Consider the following 17,500-nt stretch of genomic DNA (forward strand, 5'->3'; position numbering starts at 1 on the left):
ATGAAGAAGAACATGGACTAATCAGGTCGTTTGTCAAAGTCAGTCGTCACCCGGGTATTGGTCGATGCCATGCGAGTTCGCATTTTAGCCACCATTTTGGGACACCTATCCATGTATCTGCAGCACTTCTCCTCGATCTCATGCGAATCTAGATGAAGACGAGTAGCTCTGGGAATGAGTGCATGCGTAATGGGGAGCTCGTATTCCATGTGTTCTTCGTTTTTGTGCTCGATTTTGATGCAGAATTCCTAATTGTTGCTGTGTAGTCAAACGGACTTAACTTATTAATTAGGTCTAGTTCATTTATTTAATGCCTTTTTTTTTTGTTTGCAGCCCGAAAGTACGGAAGCAAATATCCACCCTCCAGTTTCGTTGCTAGAGCATCCTCCCTTGACAAGCTTCACCAACGGCGTGTTGACAGCATTCAATGACTTAAGACACTGCGCTCCATGGTCTCTTGTATCATCAGTTGCCGAGGAACTCCAATCTGCATTCAGTTCAATTATTCAAACCACGTTAACCTTTCACAGGTAAATGGGCTGCTTTGTAATTACAGGTGGTTAGTATATACCTCTTACTAACCTCGTTTTCTTTTTCCGTTGATTTCGGTCTTGATCCACAAATGAGAGGAAAAAAAAACTAGGCTAGTGAGGTAGGCATCTAAGGTATCACAATTAATTGGCGCGCATTAAAACCTGAAAAACAAATAAAGCCTATTGGCTTTTCGAAATAGTTGCTTGTAAGATGCAAACACTTTCACATGCTTATATGCACATGAACATGAATGAAAAATTTGCTCATAGTTCGCACGGGCCTGGAATACTCCTTGAAAAACTGCTAGGTCCTTGAAAACTCCTTGAAAATGATTTTGTCCTTGAAAACTCCTTGAATTTGTAGGTGCAGTGCCTGAATTTCACGAAAAAGTCCTTGAATACTGAAAACTACAGCAAAATAACTTCATTTTGACATCAAAAGATTGACAAATATCAAATAGGCAAGGCTTTTTTTTTATTAGGACAATTCAGTGTTCGTTATGCATGCTATCTAAGTGACCGCGCCTTTAATGTGGCTCCTTAATTGTATTGTGTAGCCCCGCTCTTAGCAAACAAAACTATGAGAGAATTCGCTCGCTCAGTGGTAGAGCATCCGTACAAGTAATCGCAAGGTCGTAGGTTTGACGCGTGCCAAGGAGCACTCGGATTTCTTCCGAGTATTCCCGAGTCACCACCATCGACAACAGTACATATCTTCATATCTCTCAGAGAGTACACGCGCTGTGATTGGCTTAATTAGCGGGCCGTATTTTATACTACATTCGCGCGCCCGCGGCCCGCCGCTGAATTTAAAATTTCAATAAAACCTTCTCTAGCAAGATGTTCATGTCGTTTCTGTTACATAAGCTTGTAAACCTGTTTGAATCTTGCAAGGAACTATTTCAAGCAGCCAAAAAGATCACGTTTTTCGGATTTTGATACGGCAATCTTCGTGGCAGCTGAACCTTCCGCTGGACGTTAAACTAGTTTCCTTTCCCGCGCGGCTGATTACCACAGAGATACAATAAATTTAACAAATGGAAAGTGGTTCAGCGTTGTCTGTACACTTATCGACAACGATATTCGTCATCACAGTGGTCAAAATGTTGTGGACTCACGAGGCGCAGCCGAGTGAGTTTGCAACAAATTTTGACCACTGTGATGAAGAATATCGTTGTCGATAAGAGTACAGACAACGCTGAACCACTTTCGATTTGTTTTTTACCACAATATTCAACACCAAAGAAAGTTTATATTTCAGAGCGTGACCAAAATCGTGACTCAAAGAAAGAGCAAGCGTTGTCTATAACTTTTTCGCAATTTGATTGGCGTATTTCCCAAAATGGGCTTTCCTGATTGGCTATTACATTGCGTGACAAAATGGCGCAAGCATGACGCGTACAGCGTTGTCTAGAGTCTCATCGACAACGGCAAATTAACCAATCAGATTGTGAGATTACAAGCAATTGTGGCAAAAACCTCACTAACCTCGTTTTCTCGGTCCGTACTGTAAAATTACGGATCCTCGTTTTTTTCTGTCGATAAATCCACGGGAAAAACCTTGGCGGCCCGTAATTGTACAGTACGGAGCTCGAACTCGGTTGGTAAGAGGTATTCATTCAAATACTAGTTTTAACAGATATGATCTCGTTCCCTTCACTTGCTCTATTCATCTTTTATTACAGAGCAGAAGCGGCGGTTCTTAATGAAGCAGAAAGGGCTACGTTTGCTAATTTCTGTGGCGCACTGGGTAGAGAGCTTATCCCTTATATGAATCGTTGCTTGGAAGCGATATTTCCTACAGTTGCCTTAAACAACTTGCTGGGAAGTAGTTCTGGAATCGCATCGTTGAGACTCGACATTAAAAGCTTGCAAACACTGTTGGAACCCCTTATGTCGAAGGGTACCTCGCAGGAAGAGGAGAAGCCTCGTCATGGAAAAGAGGCCGAACCGCGCTTTTCTGTGGCACCGCTGGCCACAAAGCCTCTGAAGGAAAGCGACGCGGCCAGCGGGCAAGAAAAAGACCGGGAAAATTCCGAATCGCAGCTGACTGTGGCACCGTTTTTCACAATGCCCCTGGACGATAACGATGTTGATGACAGGGAAGAAAAAGTGTTGGGAAAATCGTTGTTGGGAGAGCAGGTCTCCGCAGAACAAGAATCTCGGCTACACGGTGAAGACGTGCTCTCGGGGACAGAAATGCAAGAATTGGATTTGACGTAACTAAAAAAATTACAGCTGGAGTACTGAAGTGGCGCTGTTTACTCACAGATTTAACGAAATTTAGCATGCATGCGCTACGTTGTGTAAGGACACACTTAACGCGAGGGCTCGCGTGGATTCCTCGTATCATCCGCGCTGTAATTTGCACAATCCCATAATGCCATACGTTTTGGGGGCTCTTTACATGAAAACAATACAAATCAATTACTCTTGGGACTGTATCATGCTTCAGTGAACTGGATATCCATTGTTTTATTGTAAATACCCCCCCCCCCCCCTTCCAAGATGAACTGTATTATGGGATTTGTGCAAGTAGTGTACAACCCTGTTTGTTTATAGTAAGAGAAAGCGCGCTTCGTCTCGACAAACGAAATTTACTCGTCAGATTAGTGAAAGAATGTCACCTTATGTCTTAGGCCAGGTATTTAAAGAATGAAATATTTGCAATGTAGAAAAATAACAATTTTAAAGTTTACCGACTTTTTAAATGTAAATACGGGTAAGTCGTCATCGGCCAATGGTCGGGAGATTTCGTAGGTATTTCCGTTGCAAAAGAACAGACGTGCCATGCGGAACGTGTGTCGTGTCTTTGAACTTTAGTTGTCTTAAAAATTAAAACAAGTAAAAGGGAAATAACTGTAGAAATGTACGGGTTCGGTGACCCACAATTCCGAATTCCAAACTACACTCCGAATTCCAAAAACTCACTCCGAATTCCAAAACTACACTCCGAATTCCACAAACTCACTCCGAATTCCAAAAACTCACTCCGAATTCTAAAGCCCACTGCGAATTCTGAAACCGAATAAAGTCGCAAGGGACTGGATCGAGCTATTTGGAAATGCATCTTGGGTAGTTGTACTCCCGCCATCTTGTTCGGACAAGGCTGCATGATTTGCTCAAACTGTGGACATAAATGTGAAGACACTGGCAGGTTTTGCTCGAATTGTGGGCATAATATCGCCACAATGAGGTCACAAGTAAATCCTGGTCCCTCAACATCATCAGCCTCAGGTAAGGGACTGATCGCTTATTACATCGCAGAGAGAAGCGCTGTTGTTATCGTAGGGCGTAAGATTTTGAAAACATCGCACAAAGATAGGAGATATATTTGAAATAGCAACTACAGAATATCCACCTGTCAATTGCATGTTATTTCAATAACTACTGACTAAATTTAAGTTGCTTTTGCAGTACTGTATTTTATTTAATACTTTTTATAGCCATGCAAATGTAAGGTGTTGTTGATGTTGTTGCTGTATCTCAGACTCTCCAATTTGTTTTCAAAAGAAGCTTAATGAAATAAAAGATTTAAGTTGCAGGGTATTGTGCATTATGCAGTTCAGGGGCAGACAGAGTAATTTTGAATACATCTCTATGCTAATTCGTGTATCGGATGTATGAAAGTTGCCTGATGAGTGTGGGGTTTTTTTACCACATGAAACAGACCTGTAGCAGTGAAGCGATGATTCACTTTTGAACCCCTAAACGATTTTTCTTCATTCAACATTCTCATTCTATGAAAAGACAAGAGTGATAACTTACCTGGTTTGTAGCCACATACAGTTTTTTTTGTTGTTTTCTGTTAAAACGCAATATTTAATTTTCCCCACAGTGGCGCACTTCAGTTCCGACAATCCTGGTCCCAGTACAAGTGTGCAAGGGACATTGATAAAGGAATGTATATTGGGTAAATATTCACAGTCCAAGCATGTATCCAAAACATATCCACTGCCCACCCCCCGCCCTATCTTCTCTTATCAAAGGCTTTTAATCTGAGACTCCCTTGGTGAAAAAGTGTTTTCACAGTCACATACAAGATCAGCCCCATTTCACAAAGTTTCAATATGCAATGTGTTTGTTATTCTGTCCTTCGAGAGGAGCAAATGAGATAGTGTTCCTGAAAGTTCTCTTTTTCAGTTTGTAAACTGTCATTGCTTATTTGCCCCAAGAAGCTTAAAAATTGTAAGCATAAAATGCATTGTTCATTGTTTTGAGCTATGGATATGAAACTTATTTGTTTTATCTTTGCATTGACCCAGCACAGCAACAGTATAAATAAGCTAAAGGACTGGTGCTTTAACTTTGGTCTTTCAATAATGATTGTTTTCTGCTCAAAGAAGGGAAAATACACTTTACATAATACCCATACTAAAACTCTTTGTGTCAATGGCCAGGTCACTGCGTTTTAGGCCCCTTTCCCCCGTGCAATTTTTAAATCTATAAAGATCTGCTTCATGAACTACTAGACTTCACATGTTCTTTCAGTTGTAACACTCGACGCCACGTATTTATCATCTTTGATTACTGAACCATATAGACTTTTATTGGATTCAAAGAATCACGATAGGAATTTCTTTTTCAGGTAGAACACCATCAGCAGTAAAGTCTTTTTTTTTTAGTTCAGAAAATCCAAGGGAAAAGAATGGAAAGCCATGGTGTCCAAGAAACAAGATGACAAGGAAGTAATAGTACAAATTATGATAGGCATGATGTACTATTGCAAAAAAGAGATGCACCTTAAACCAAAGAGGGGGAAGGGTTTTGCTTTGTCAGTGTCAAATAAAGCACCCTGCAATGTAATACTGGAGAAGGCAATGGGCAAATTCAAGGCTTACCATGGTGATATTGTCGACACCAATGAAGACTATGTACTACTTCTAGAAAGTGAGAAGGAAGCACAGTTAATCCCAGGGTCATGCCCCAAAGAGTTCTTTTCGTTACAGCGGTATAGAGAGGACCTGGGAAAAGATTATGCCAAGATTGTCCTCTATTTGTGCCGTATGAGTGACTTCCTACCTGGCACAGAAGATGATGATGAAGAGGCCATAAAGGAAGAAGAACTTCCCTCTCATGAAAGCTCAGTACCCAAAAGAAAAAAAAAAAGAAGTAACTGAGGAATTTGAAGAGATTACACTACATACGAATCAGATGAAGCTATGGCTAGAGAATTACAAAAGCAGCTTGATGAGGAAAGTATGGAAGACCTTACTGTTCGTACAGTTGACCTTCACAGTCTACAGAAAACCACCTCAGCCCATGAGGATACTGCAAGTGTAGTGCGTGCAATGCATAAGAATGTCAAGCAAGATAGTGACTTCTTCATCGTTACTCGTCGAGGAGCTCCACTTCCAAGAATAATTTCCCTTTGGCAACTGCCAGCAAGCAAGTCTTTTCCAGAGAATGTCCTACGAATAAAGTATTGTGGGGAAAGTGGTATTGATACAGGTGCATTGTCCCAAGAATTTTTTTCAAGTGTTGTTTCGGACATTGGGAGTTCCTCAGTTCGAGGAGGAAGTGATGGACAATTTCCAGGTTTTTTGACAACTGTGGAAGATAAGAACATCACGGGCTACACAGCAGCACTGGCATGGAAGGAGGATAACAACGTTACAGATGAAAGTGATGGCAATGAAGCTGTGAAGTATCAGGTCGTGGACGTGAGTGCATGTGGAGTACTTGGCTGGTTGACAGGACAGAAGCATCGCCCTGTAAATGGTGAACAACTTTCTATAAAAGCTCATTTCGATCATGATTGCAAGGAAAGAAACCCCCAACACACCATCTGCTTTCCACGAGTAGGAGCATGCAGCAGGGAAGTAACATTCCCTGTTGCACACATTACCGACTCTAAAGAGTTCGAACATGTTTTTCTGCTTGCTCTTTGCAAAGGTGGTGCCTTTGCAAAGGCATGAAGGTCATAGTAAAGTTCCTAGGAAATTGCAATATGAAGTGCAAAAGGTTGTCAACTTTAAGACAGTTTAATTAACCATGGAAGTGGTTTTATCCAACAATTATTTAATTTGTACATGTATTTGCAGGGCTTGACATCTGGACATCTGGACATCTGGTCATCTGAGTCACTACCCACTGGGCTAGTCATCTTTAAATTTACTAGCCTGACAAAAAAAAATGGAATAAAACTTTGTTTCCATATGGTCCTTTCAGATTCAAATTGTCTTCTGGAAATTCACTAAAATGTCAAAAGCATTCAAAGGGTTTCATATTACAGTTCAGTTAAATGGTTACAGTCCAGTTATGAGGTTTTGTTGTTATGGTTGCACAATGAGAAGTCAATACCGTAATCACGTTTCCTATTTTGGGTTTTCCAAGAAAAAAAACGGCTAGTCATATTTGCTAATGAAATTTAATCTGATACACCTAGAGATTGCATTAGTAGAAAAACAGTAGGAAAAAGAAAAAGAAAAAAGGAAAGCTGAACAATGCATCAAGATAAGCATGTTCTGTCATACAAAGTAATAACAATTCAAATTAATTCAATAATTCAAATTCATTATTGTTAGTTTGTAGCCATGTCTTGAGTTTGCATGTAATGAACCGGCAAGAGTTTTCCAATAATGTAACCATTCATAACTTTACCATGTGCTAGATCATTCTTCATCAACAAAGCACTTTATGGTATTTCAGTTTTCGTGAGACAATATGTCATGGGGCAGGGTGCATGCTCGTCATCATTCACAACCAAGTCATAAACAATTGAAGTAAGTCTGCGTTAGGGAAGGTGTCTCTAATTCTGAAATAGTCAACTGGTTGCACACCTATAGATATTTTGGTACAAATCTAAGGCTTCCCGCCAGTTTTGGGGGTTTGAAAGTCCCGCAGCTTGAAAAGCATACTGAAAATACACCTGGTATTCATTGGTGCTCTCTGTAAGGGGAAGGTAATTCTCTGTAATAAAGTTGCACTGCTGTGCACTGACAGGAGCAAGAAAATTCTCAGTACCGCGCAGTTCAGGTAAGTAAAACAACTCATTTGGTCTTCCTTTTACAGTATCATAACGTGACTCTCTGATGTAGAGGCTGTTCCAGTCTTCTTTCAACCAATTTATCATACCCATCAATATGCCAACAGTGGTTTGGCCCTGGATTAGTGTAAACTCTTCCCTTAAGCTTCCGCCTTCGCCTTCTATCGCACCCCTCAGGGTCCATTTCTTGTAAGCATGTCGCTACTGCTTGCCTTGACGCTTGATAACCCTCACGGCGCAAAGTATGCCACATGCTCCTGTAGCCTGATAAACAGTCAGGCCCATCTAACCTCTCCTGTATTCTAGCTCGGACATCCAGGTTATTGGAATCCAACAGCTTATGTCGTCGAAGGCCAAGTGTTCGGGAAATAAGTACACGCTCGAAGCTATCTGAACACAACAGTCGATATATTGACACACCCAATTTTCACAGTACTTGCAATTGTTTGTTCTCATCCGGTATAACAAGCGACAAGAAGACGCCGTAAAAACCTACAAATAAACCGCGAATTACACTCTGAAATAAACAAGCGACGGAAAGCGAGTTTTTACTCACCATTTGATGAGAACACTGTCACTACAGTAAGCACAAATCAATTCGCAGTTGGAAGTTTGTCAAGCAAAATCACGAACAGGTTCGCAAAAAAAAATCAGCTGCCGCCGCATGCTGGCAAATGATTAGGATTGGCATGGACTAATGAATAGGGAAACTATTGTTGAGGAATAGCCTCAACACCAAGTGACTTGAATCTCTCTTTCAGCGTTCGCAGGCTCATTTGTATTTCGTGGTATTTAAGCAAAAAGCACAGAATAACTTCATATTCGTATCCTTCGTTGAAATAATATTTAAGTGCTTGTGTTTCTTCATCAAGTTTTGCACCGCAGGTAGCACAAAATGTACTGTAAAGCGTCACTGTTGCTGTACAAACTTCACATTTTTGTGGCGATGTCGAGTTTGCCGCCGCCATCTTGAAATGTAGATGGTATCCCGTGGCACATTTAAAAAAAACTCGCCCCAGTCCCTGGTGAAGGAGAGGGTAAGCTTTTAGAATTCGGAGTGAGTTTTTGGAATTCGGAGTGAAGTTTAAGAATTCGGAGTGGGCTTTTAAGGATTCGGAGTGAGTTTTTGGAATTCGGAGTGTAGTTTTGGAATTCGGAGTTGGTTATGCAAAATTTAGGGCTACAAACAAAGAGTATTATGGTATTTTCCGAAGTGCCCTATTGATGAAGGCTTTTGAACACTCCTTTACTTAGATGTGCTTAGAGTATGCATATTCACAGTTACGCGAGCAAATACTTAGATCTCTGCACAGGCTGAAACTGTTGGACAGGGAATTATCCACCGGATAAAGTTAGCCGGCCTATAAGGGACTGGGGCCAGGTCTCCACGATCGATAGGTTCTGTTTATAGAGCGGTTTTCAATTGAGTGTCGAAAGTAATTAACGAATTGCTTTGGTTTTGCATTATTTCACTCAGTGACTAGTTTCAAAGTTCTCGTCATGAATCGTGGCTCGCGCATGCACATTGGGTTTGGTTTTACGACACTCGATTGAAACTCGCTCTAGCATGGACGGCGAAATTGGAATTAATCGAATAATAAATGATTACGAGTAAAGGCCATACAGAAATGCCGCCGCCGGTTCAATACAAAGAAATCCTCCGCTTGAATGAGAGAGCCAACGTTTGAAAGTCGGTGAAAGCATTTGCAGGATAGGCGCTCATTTGTATTAGTCAAACCTTCTCACATTTTCGAGAAAGGTTAACTACACACTTGTCTGACTCAAAATAATTGTTTCTTACCACTACAACTTCAACTCATCAATATTCGAAGTTTTACTCTGTGAAGAAAGCAACTCTTAATGCATTAGGGTGCGACAATGGCTAAATCGGAGAACAGTAAAATAAGAGTTTGAGATGTTCCTCCGGTTATCCCGCGACTCTGTGATTTTAGAGTTAAGATTATCCATTTTTTCACGATTCTACGTTCCATCCGATTTTCCCGACTTCAGTTCCAACGTTCTCGTGCAAGCCTTTTTTGTTTTTTGCATATACAAATCCTACAATGCTCGTGACATTTGTTGGAACACCAATCCCCGTTTTTCCCCTTCTTCAATGTTGATTTCAAAACTACTAGCAGTTGCCCGAAAAATTCTCAAACATGGAGGAGGGGGAAACGGGAGAAGACGGGATAGGCTGCGATCTTGTAACACGATGATTCTAGACCATTCGTGTAACGTGTTTCAACTAAATGTGTCTAGTATTGTAGGATCCTTGCATGCAGAATCAATGCATACTACGTAGGCGATTATCTGGTATTTCTTAGTTCGTTTGCCTTAAAAAACCGGCCATTTTTGACAATTTTACCTTCTTCACTCCCTGGAAAAATTGAAAAAAAAAAAACTACCGATGGTCCACACTTTTAAAAAACTTAGAGTAGAAAGGCGACCACGTTGGTGAAAATACAGAAACGATAAAGTGGAATTCGATCCAAATGCCCAAGTGATCTGCCAGGGACATCTCTTACTGAAATAGGAGCGTATATAGTGGAACGAGACCAAGCTTAATGTTTTCCTCCACAAATGCCTACTACGAATTCTGAAGATTTACTGGCCTATGAAAGTGGCGAATGAAGAGATAACATTCAAGACGAATATGGAAGAGATCACTCAGCAGATAAAAGGTAGGCGCTGGAAACTGATTGGGCATGTGCTGAGGAAAAGTGTAAATGAGAAGACAAGGATAGCCTTAACACGGACCCCAGAAAAAAGACGTAGGAGAGGCAGGCCGAAGGAGACATGGCGAAGAACGGTAGAGAGAGAAGGAGGTGAACTTGGGTTCAAAGGTTGGAAAGAAGCCGGTTGTTGTGCGGAAGACCGAGAATCTTGGAGAGAGAGAAAGCAAGGTCCTATTTCCCTAAGAGGGAAAAGGAACAGATGATGATGATGATATAGTGGAATATACCACCCCTCTTAACCCTTATGTGGGAGCTTTAGCGCTGGACGTTCTTTGAGCCATGGAGGAAAAGAGGAAGTAAACATTTCACATGTCAGGAGAGTATTCTCTCCTAGATTTTTAAACTAATCGTCTGTAATAGTAAAAAGCAGGAGCCAATTACCCCCCCCCCCCCCCGCCGGGGGGGGGGGGGGGGGGTACTCCCTATAAAGGCCTATACGAGGAGGCTCCGCCCGCAAGGGGTTCCTTTTTCACGCTTCAGGGTAGGGATTTCACGAGTCGAAGTATATGAAAGGCTAGGGAAATCTGTCATTTAGGTATTTAAAAAGGCCTTTCATTATTTTCCAATGGAAGGTATACGAAAGGGGTATCTTTTCTGCCATTGATGGTATATGAAAGGGTAAGGGGTCAGACCTCGGGTGTGGAGCCTCCCCGTACTAATTTTTTTTTAGTACCCCCAATCCTCCCGAGCAATTACCCGGAGCTTTCATACGTATTGTACCCTTCCATGTCCCGTATCTTTCTATTTTTAGTACAACTATATTTTGACCTATGTGACCTTTGTGACTGAGAATATACATATGTAACTTAATAAATAACTGGCCATAGGTCTCTTATGATTGGCTAATGTGAAAGCATCCACTAAGGCCCCCCTGGAAGGTGCTTCTAAAAATGAAAACATACCGGAAAGGGTTGACTCAGAGGGTTAATATGGAAGATGGAAGTTCCGGGTCGAGACGAGTTAACAAGGAAAACGTCACTTCCGGTTGCCCTTTCATGCTTGATGAGTGCCCTTTTTTCCAGACAAGTGCACAAGAACAAGGGAAAAAAAAATTTAAATGATTTAATTGCTGGGAACCATATTAGATACAGTTTTTACTGAGAAGAATAAAATTTTCCTTTTAATTGGAAAGTGACGAATGAATCCAAAGAGTCCGACTAGCGTGGTGGAAGTCTTTGTTGTACGCTGTAAAAATTGCGCGAACAACGGTGTGGTTACTTTGTTGAAAAGGAAACTATGACTACCTTGTATCAGATCCTATAAAACAACCCTATTGCATTCGAGACAAAGCCAACGCTACCATGATGCGAATCTAATTATGCCCTTGATTCAGATAGGCACGTGTATTGAATCATATTCGTCCATATCGCTGTCGTAACAGTCCTCGACTTCGGTATCCAAAGCCTCCAGTTCTTTGCTGGAGAAAACGCGCTCTAGGAGCTTGCGAAGGGGTATCATGCAGATGATAAAGAAAGGAAATGCCGGGGCGGCTTCCGTTAGTTTTATGATGACAAGCGTGCAAACACAGCACATTTGAATGACTGTAAAAAGATGCATCTTGGCTGTTTTAACATTCGCCACGTAGTTCTCTCCTGGATGAAGCGAAGCCGGAATGAACAGCAGCTTGATTCGTTCAACCAACTGAATGTGCGACATTGAGGACACGCCGAGAAAGAGAAAAACGCCGAATAGGACAGAGATTGGAATCAGTCGCAAAACCGGAAACAGAAGGACCGTTAAACCGATGAGAAGGTGAATGAGGATATTTGTGAGGCGCTGTTCTCTGACTTCAAGAAGACAGGCGTGCTCCCCTGGGGCGTGGTTTGTACTCATCACCTTCAAAGCGTGAAAGTGAGACAGGGTGTGCACAGGAGTAGCACACATCCAAGGAAGACCCAGGATAGAACACAGGCCAACCATTAATGCCAGCACGAATAGGTCTAAGTTGTACCCCATGCCCTTCTTTAGTTTATGATCCTTTTTATCCAAGATGACCCCCGTGAACTCAACTTCCATAAAAATCAAAATGCTAACAAGAATAGCGGGAATAAAAGCCGCAAAAATGGAGCCAGCGCTCATTGGCTGCTCAACTCCCATGGGATTGCAAAGCCAGTTACGTCTGTTCGGTGACGTGACGGAGAGTCCATCCGCTACTTGCAACTTTTCGGTGTAGACACCCTCTGTCAAATAATCCACCATCACCATAGCAACGATGGCAAAAAAGACTCCAAAATCACTGACAATGTATCGGGTTTTTGGTCCAAAAAAATGGCTGTGTCGCAATTTCCGCAAACTAAAAGCCACCGAGAAGGTTCCCACCATCAGAATTAACGAGAAGAGCGCGGTGTTTGAAGTTGACTCGTTCTGTATTTTTCGTAGCGTGTTGTTATCATCTTGCAACGAAAACGTGTCAAAGATCTGGATCAAGTAGTTGATCGCGTCATATATGAAGATAATTGATATCATTAGGGCAAAAATTTCTTCGGTAAATCGCGTGAAATAATTAATGAGGAAACATCCCTCAAACGCCACGATTATGAAGCAAATGATCATGACCCAGATCCCCACCCATGCGCGCCAAGGTAGATATTCAATTCCAAAGAGCTCGCAAAGATGAAAAGTGATCTTTTCAAAGACTAGTATCGGACCTGTTGCGCCTATTATAATTAGAGGCTGGCCGGCGAACAATGAAAAGAGGATACCAGATAACGCGGTGGCGACGATCATCTCAGTGACTCCCATCCAGCCATCGGTGTTTTCGTTCAATAGACCACCGAAAGCAACCGCTGGGGCAAGACAGGCAAAGTACACGAAAATGATCGTGGGAATACAATGCACGTCCAACGCATCTGTAAAATCGCTGACATAGAACGGCAACCGCCTCTTTACGTCGCGGACGAGTCCACCACAAAATTTCCCCGTTCTAGACAGAGGATCATCCACAATTTCTTGCTGCACTTCTCGAAGTGTGTTCTTTCTTACATCATTACTGTTGACGACACCGCGCCGGCGTCTGTCAGAAGCTAATTGTTTTGATTGGTCTGCTAAAATAGGCACGGTTTGAGTGAGCAGATTTCGGTCCCATTCTCCTGGCGGAATCATGACGCTGTCATCCAAAAAGCTGGCGAGCGCATCGAGCAAGTCCTGTCGGCTCTGAAATAGAACCAAAACTGAATAATTAATGTAATAGTAGTGTAAATTATTTAACCAAAGGGGATTGGGGAGCACGATGGCGCAGTGGTGAGAGCACTTGCCCCTTACCAATGTGGCCTGGGTTCGATTCCCAGACTTAACATGACATGTAGGATGAGTTTTTTTGTTGTCCACTCTGTTTGGGGAGGTTTTTCTCCCGGTACTCCGGTTTTCTCCACTTCTGAAATAGAGCGGTTTTCAATTGAGTGTCGAAAGTAATTAGCGAATTGCTTTGGTTTTTCAGTACTTGACTCAGTGATTGGTTCAAAATTCTCGCGCCACTTTTTCAACCAATCAGAAGTGAAACCAAAACCAATCGTGGCTCGCGAGTGCACATTTTCCCGCGCTTTGTGTCGGTTACGAGTAATTACTTCAAGTTTTGATTGGTCTACCGGATTGTCTCCGTCCTTTTTGATTGGCAAAGTAATCACTTTGCTTTTAGTTTTACGACACTCGATTGAAACTCGCTCTATCTATGGCTTGATTTCTGAACATTGTCCCCCGATTCGTGCCCCAACGCTAAATATGGATGACGCTTAAATACAATTCATTATTAAAAACTGAACTGTGGATATCAGATTCCGAGGATTTTCATTGGCTCACTGGACGCAGGCTATCAGTTCACATACCTACTGTACCTAATTTGAGCAAGGAACGCGTTACCAATAAACCGAGCTGAAAACATTTTTGCAGCTCTGAGAAAAAATGGCCGACAAAAGCCGTTTTTGACCGAATTGACCGAGGCAGAAATCGATGCTTCAGATCCTGGAGGTTTTAATAAACAATTATTCTACCAGGGCTTGCTGGATATAAAATGATTATAACCAACTCGGCGCTACGCACTTCCTTGGTTATCTATCACTTCATATCCAGCACGCCCTCATAGCATAATTTAGCAATTATTGAATGAGGTTGAGTAGGATATGAAGAATTTTGCAGGGCGAGGAGGGTGTTATCCACCAAGGCCCTAGGCCGTGGTGGATAACATCCTTCGAGATCTGCAGAATTCTTCATATTCTACGAAAGCCGAATTCAATAATTGCTTTATTATTCATTCAAAATATTTTCTTCGCTAAAACTTCTAAACCTACTCGCAGCCATTTTTGTGCTCAACAAAAATAACACAATCTCGTCCCCAGCTTTTTTTTATCAACGGTTCAATAATTTGCAGCGGGCTGCACTTTTGACGTCATTGGTTCAGTAATCTGCAGCGGGCTGCACTTTTGACGTCATTATTCAATATGACGAGGTTTCTTTCCAAATTTGGTGAACAGCATCTGGTTATGGTGAATTATGAGTGTGGTTTTAATTTAACCAATCAGAAACGGGGAAATATTTTGAATGAATAATAATGTTAATTATTAGTTGTGGTTACATACACCATGGGTTTGGGGCCTTCCGGAGGGTACGGTTACACAGTAAAAGACTTCCCTCAGGGTAAAATATAATTAGATACGAGTTCACTGACCTTGAAATTTATAAAAAGAGAAACAGAAAGATTATAACTTAATGAACTTCGTAACTGACAGTCTGAAGGCCAAACTCGTGAAAATAAAGAAAAAAAGTACTCACAGTGATGCACAAAACCCTGGTATGTTACCTCGTGCTACAAGGAGGCGTGAAATTAGCAAAGCAGAGATCATGGGTTCGAAACCCATCGAAGCCACGTCAATTTTTCAAGTGTTTACAAGAGAATGTTTCTTAAATTGTCTAGATGAGAGCAAGGATCAGTCTAAGTTTCTCTTTCTTTCCGTTTTATTTCTAATTATTTAAGATCAAAACCTTGTATTAGCCTCTTGAAAACTTTACAATACTTACGAAAGTTACGGTACTTCTACATACAATACATAACTTGACTTACAGTACTTATTCATACACTGTATATTTCATGACCCTTTACATTATTATATGACAAGATAAGGATAGATTAGAGTTTGTTATATGGAAGGTGGGAGTGTTTTACTGGAAACTAAAGCACTCGTAGAATTAATACGACCACTACACCCGAGAAACGAGTCCCGTATTACAAACGTTGTAATCTGTTGCAAGCAAACTTTATGTAATATATCAAACACCAGTGGCGGAGGGGGGAATGAATTAAAAGAATCGAAGCATATACTCTGACCAAAGTCCAGATGATTTAGGCTGCCATTTTGACTTTGTACCCATTCACCCCTAAACCGGCCAAAACCGGCCATACTTAGGGCACCTTCTTTTGCTGCTGTTCCGGAATAAGAATACACGGAATAGACGGTATTCGTGTTCTTTTGGGATCTATTCCGTTTTTGGAATGAACGGAATACTATTCCGTTCATACTGCTTCCGACAACAGAATGAACAGAATGACCGGAATACCGTTCCCTCGGAATAGGCAGAACATGGGTTTTTTTGGGAAAGTTTTGGCGGGAAATGATACGCGGCCAGCCAGTAGCCCGCTGCCAGCTTGAAAATTGTAAAAATTTGAATGGAAAATCGATCCAAAATGTATACCGTAGATGCGGATGTGCTTGACCTCGGTTCTGTTTCTTTACCGGTGCTTGATCAAGAAGAGCTATAAGTTTGAGTTATTTAAAAAAAAAAGTGCCCTTGCCTGGGCCAAAGGAGATGACGTTGGCATTAATTGGTTTCCTCGATAAATCCTTGTATCCGAGCATATTTACGCCGCCGTCCTACACTACGCAAAGCACCCACAAGTATAAAAAATCCTTCGTCATTTTCCCACTTAAAGTTTTTAGCAAATGAAGGAGACCGAAAAGTCGAGGAAATCGGCAAAAAAACTGGTACTTATTGCCGTACTTCAACATTTCGTGTTACAAACTTTCGGGAAACCTTTTTTAGTCGTCTTGCCAACGCAACTGGCGCATGCAGGGATACAAAAGTTCCCAGGTCACCTTCGCTAATAGTATTCCGTTTTCAGAATACGGGTTCTTTTGCGAGTTGATATTCCATGAATTCCGTTATTTCTAATCCGGAATGAGAATAGCCAGGATTCTCCCGAAAGAATGCACCCTTGGTGTATTGCTCTGTCTAACGCCAGGCGATTTTACTCGTCAATGGAGAACCCCCAGAAGTCAATGGGTTAAGTGTTTTGCATTAATAAAAGGTCACAGTTATGTCAGGTGAACAAATGCGACAGTATCTGCTCCAGCAAAAATAAAAATACAATAAAAAGCAGGCAAAGAGAAATACTTTGTTAAAAAAAGCAAAAAAGAAATAGATTTCTTAGTTATTCAGTGTGAGTCGAGGAAATCAGATACTTGGGTGGTACCTTATTACATCCTATGCGAAGGGAGAAGCCGTCCAGATTTGAAATAATAAAACTTGCGTATTGCAAGATTGTAAATAATTTATTTATCAACCAAAAAAAATGCAATTGACTTTTAAACAAAGGAACCAAAATTGGGGGGTTGCTAGCCCTCCTATTGAAACCCCCCCCCCCCCCCCTGCCTTCCTGGAGCTTGATCCGCCCCTAAATTTGAACAACCACAAAAGCAAGGTGACACACGCTAACACCAACCCGGTGTGGCCAACACATCACGCATGCGCACAACCATTTCACTTGATCAATTGGCAGCCGTGGACAGCTGTTTCGGCCTTTTGAGCCTCATTAGCATGGCGTAGCTAACATACTAGGCGGGTGTGTTTAGCACCCCTTTAAGTAGCAGCTTCACATGCCATACATGTGTTGGCCACACCGGGTTGGTGTTAGCGTGTGTCACCTTGCTTTTTCTTGTTGTCCTAAACTTGAAAAGGAGTGCTTTATCGGATATCCAAACAACGAGAAGCTAGTTGAAAAAATGAGGCCGAAGGCCGCGTTTTTAACCGATTGCTTCCCAAAGGAATCAGTTTTAAGAGATATTTGGAATCGAGTCAAAGCTGGCGAGGTGTTATGCTAAATGAGACCGCATATCTAAACTTCCTTCGCGGTAGCGATTTCTGTTGTTTTTGGCTTATGAATTATTAATGATTATTAAACGCTGTCAAAATTTCATTTGTTTTGATTTCCTGTCTTTCTTTGTCATGTATATCATTAAGAAGTAATCACATGGTTT

At 41.6% G+C, this 17,500-nt stretch overlaps 2 protein-coding genes across 2 annotated transcripts in view; one reads left to right on the plus strand and one right to left on the minus strand.

Moving 5' to 3' along the window:
* Nucleotides 1-4,084, plus strand: part of LOC137983313 (conserved oligomeric Golgi complex subunit 8-like) — a 24,293-nt gene extending 20,209 nt beyond the window's left edge. The window contains exons 10-11 of the mRNA XM_068830520.1: nt 334-530; nt 2,219-4,084. Coding sequence (XP_068686621.1) covers nt 334-530; nt 2,219-2,756 — 735 coding nt within the window. The 3' untranslated portion in view covers nt 2,757-4,084. The remainder of the gene's footprint in view (nt 1-333; nt 531-2,218) is intronic.
* A 7,501-nt stretch (nt 4,085-11,585) lies between these two features.
* Nucleotides 11,586-17,500, minus strand: part of LOC137981691 (anion exchange protein 3-like) — a 9,253-nt gene continuing 3,338 nt past the window's right edge. Inside the window, exon 3 of the mRNA XM_068828757.1 lies at nt 11,586-13,409. Within this exon, the coding sequence (XP_068684858.1) occupies nt 11,586-13,409 (1,824 nt within the window). The remainder of the gene's footprint in view (nt 13,410-17,500) is intronic.

Source organism: Montipora foliosa, chromosome 13 (assembly GCF_036669935.1).
Source record: "Montipora foliosa isolate CH-2021 chromosome 13, ASM3666993v2, whole genome shotgun sequence".
In the NCBI taxonomy this organism is placed as follows: Eukaryota; Metazoa; Cnidaria; class Anthozoa; order Scleractinia; family Acroporidae; genus Montipora; species Montipora foliosa.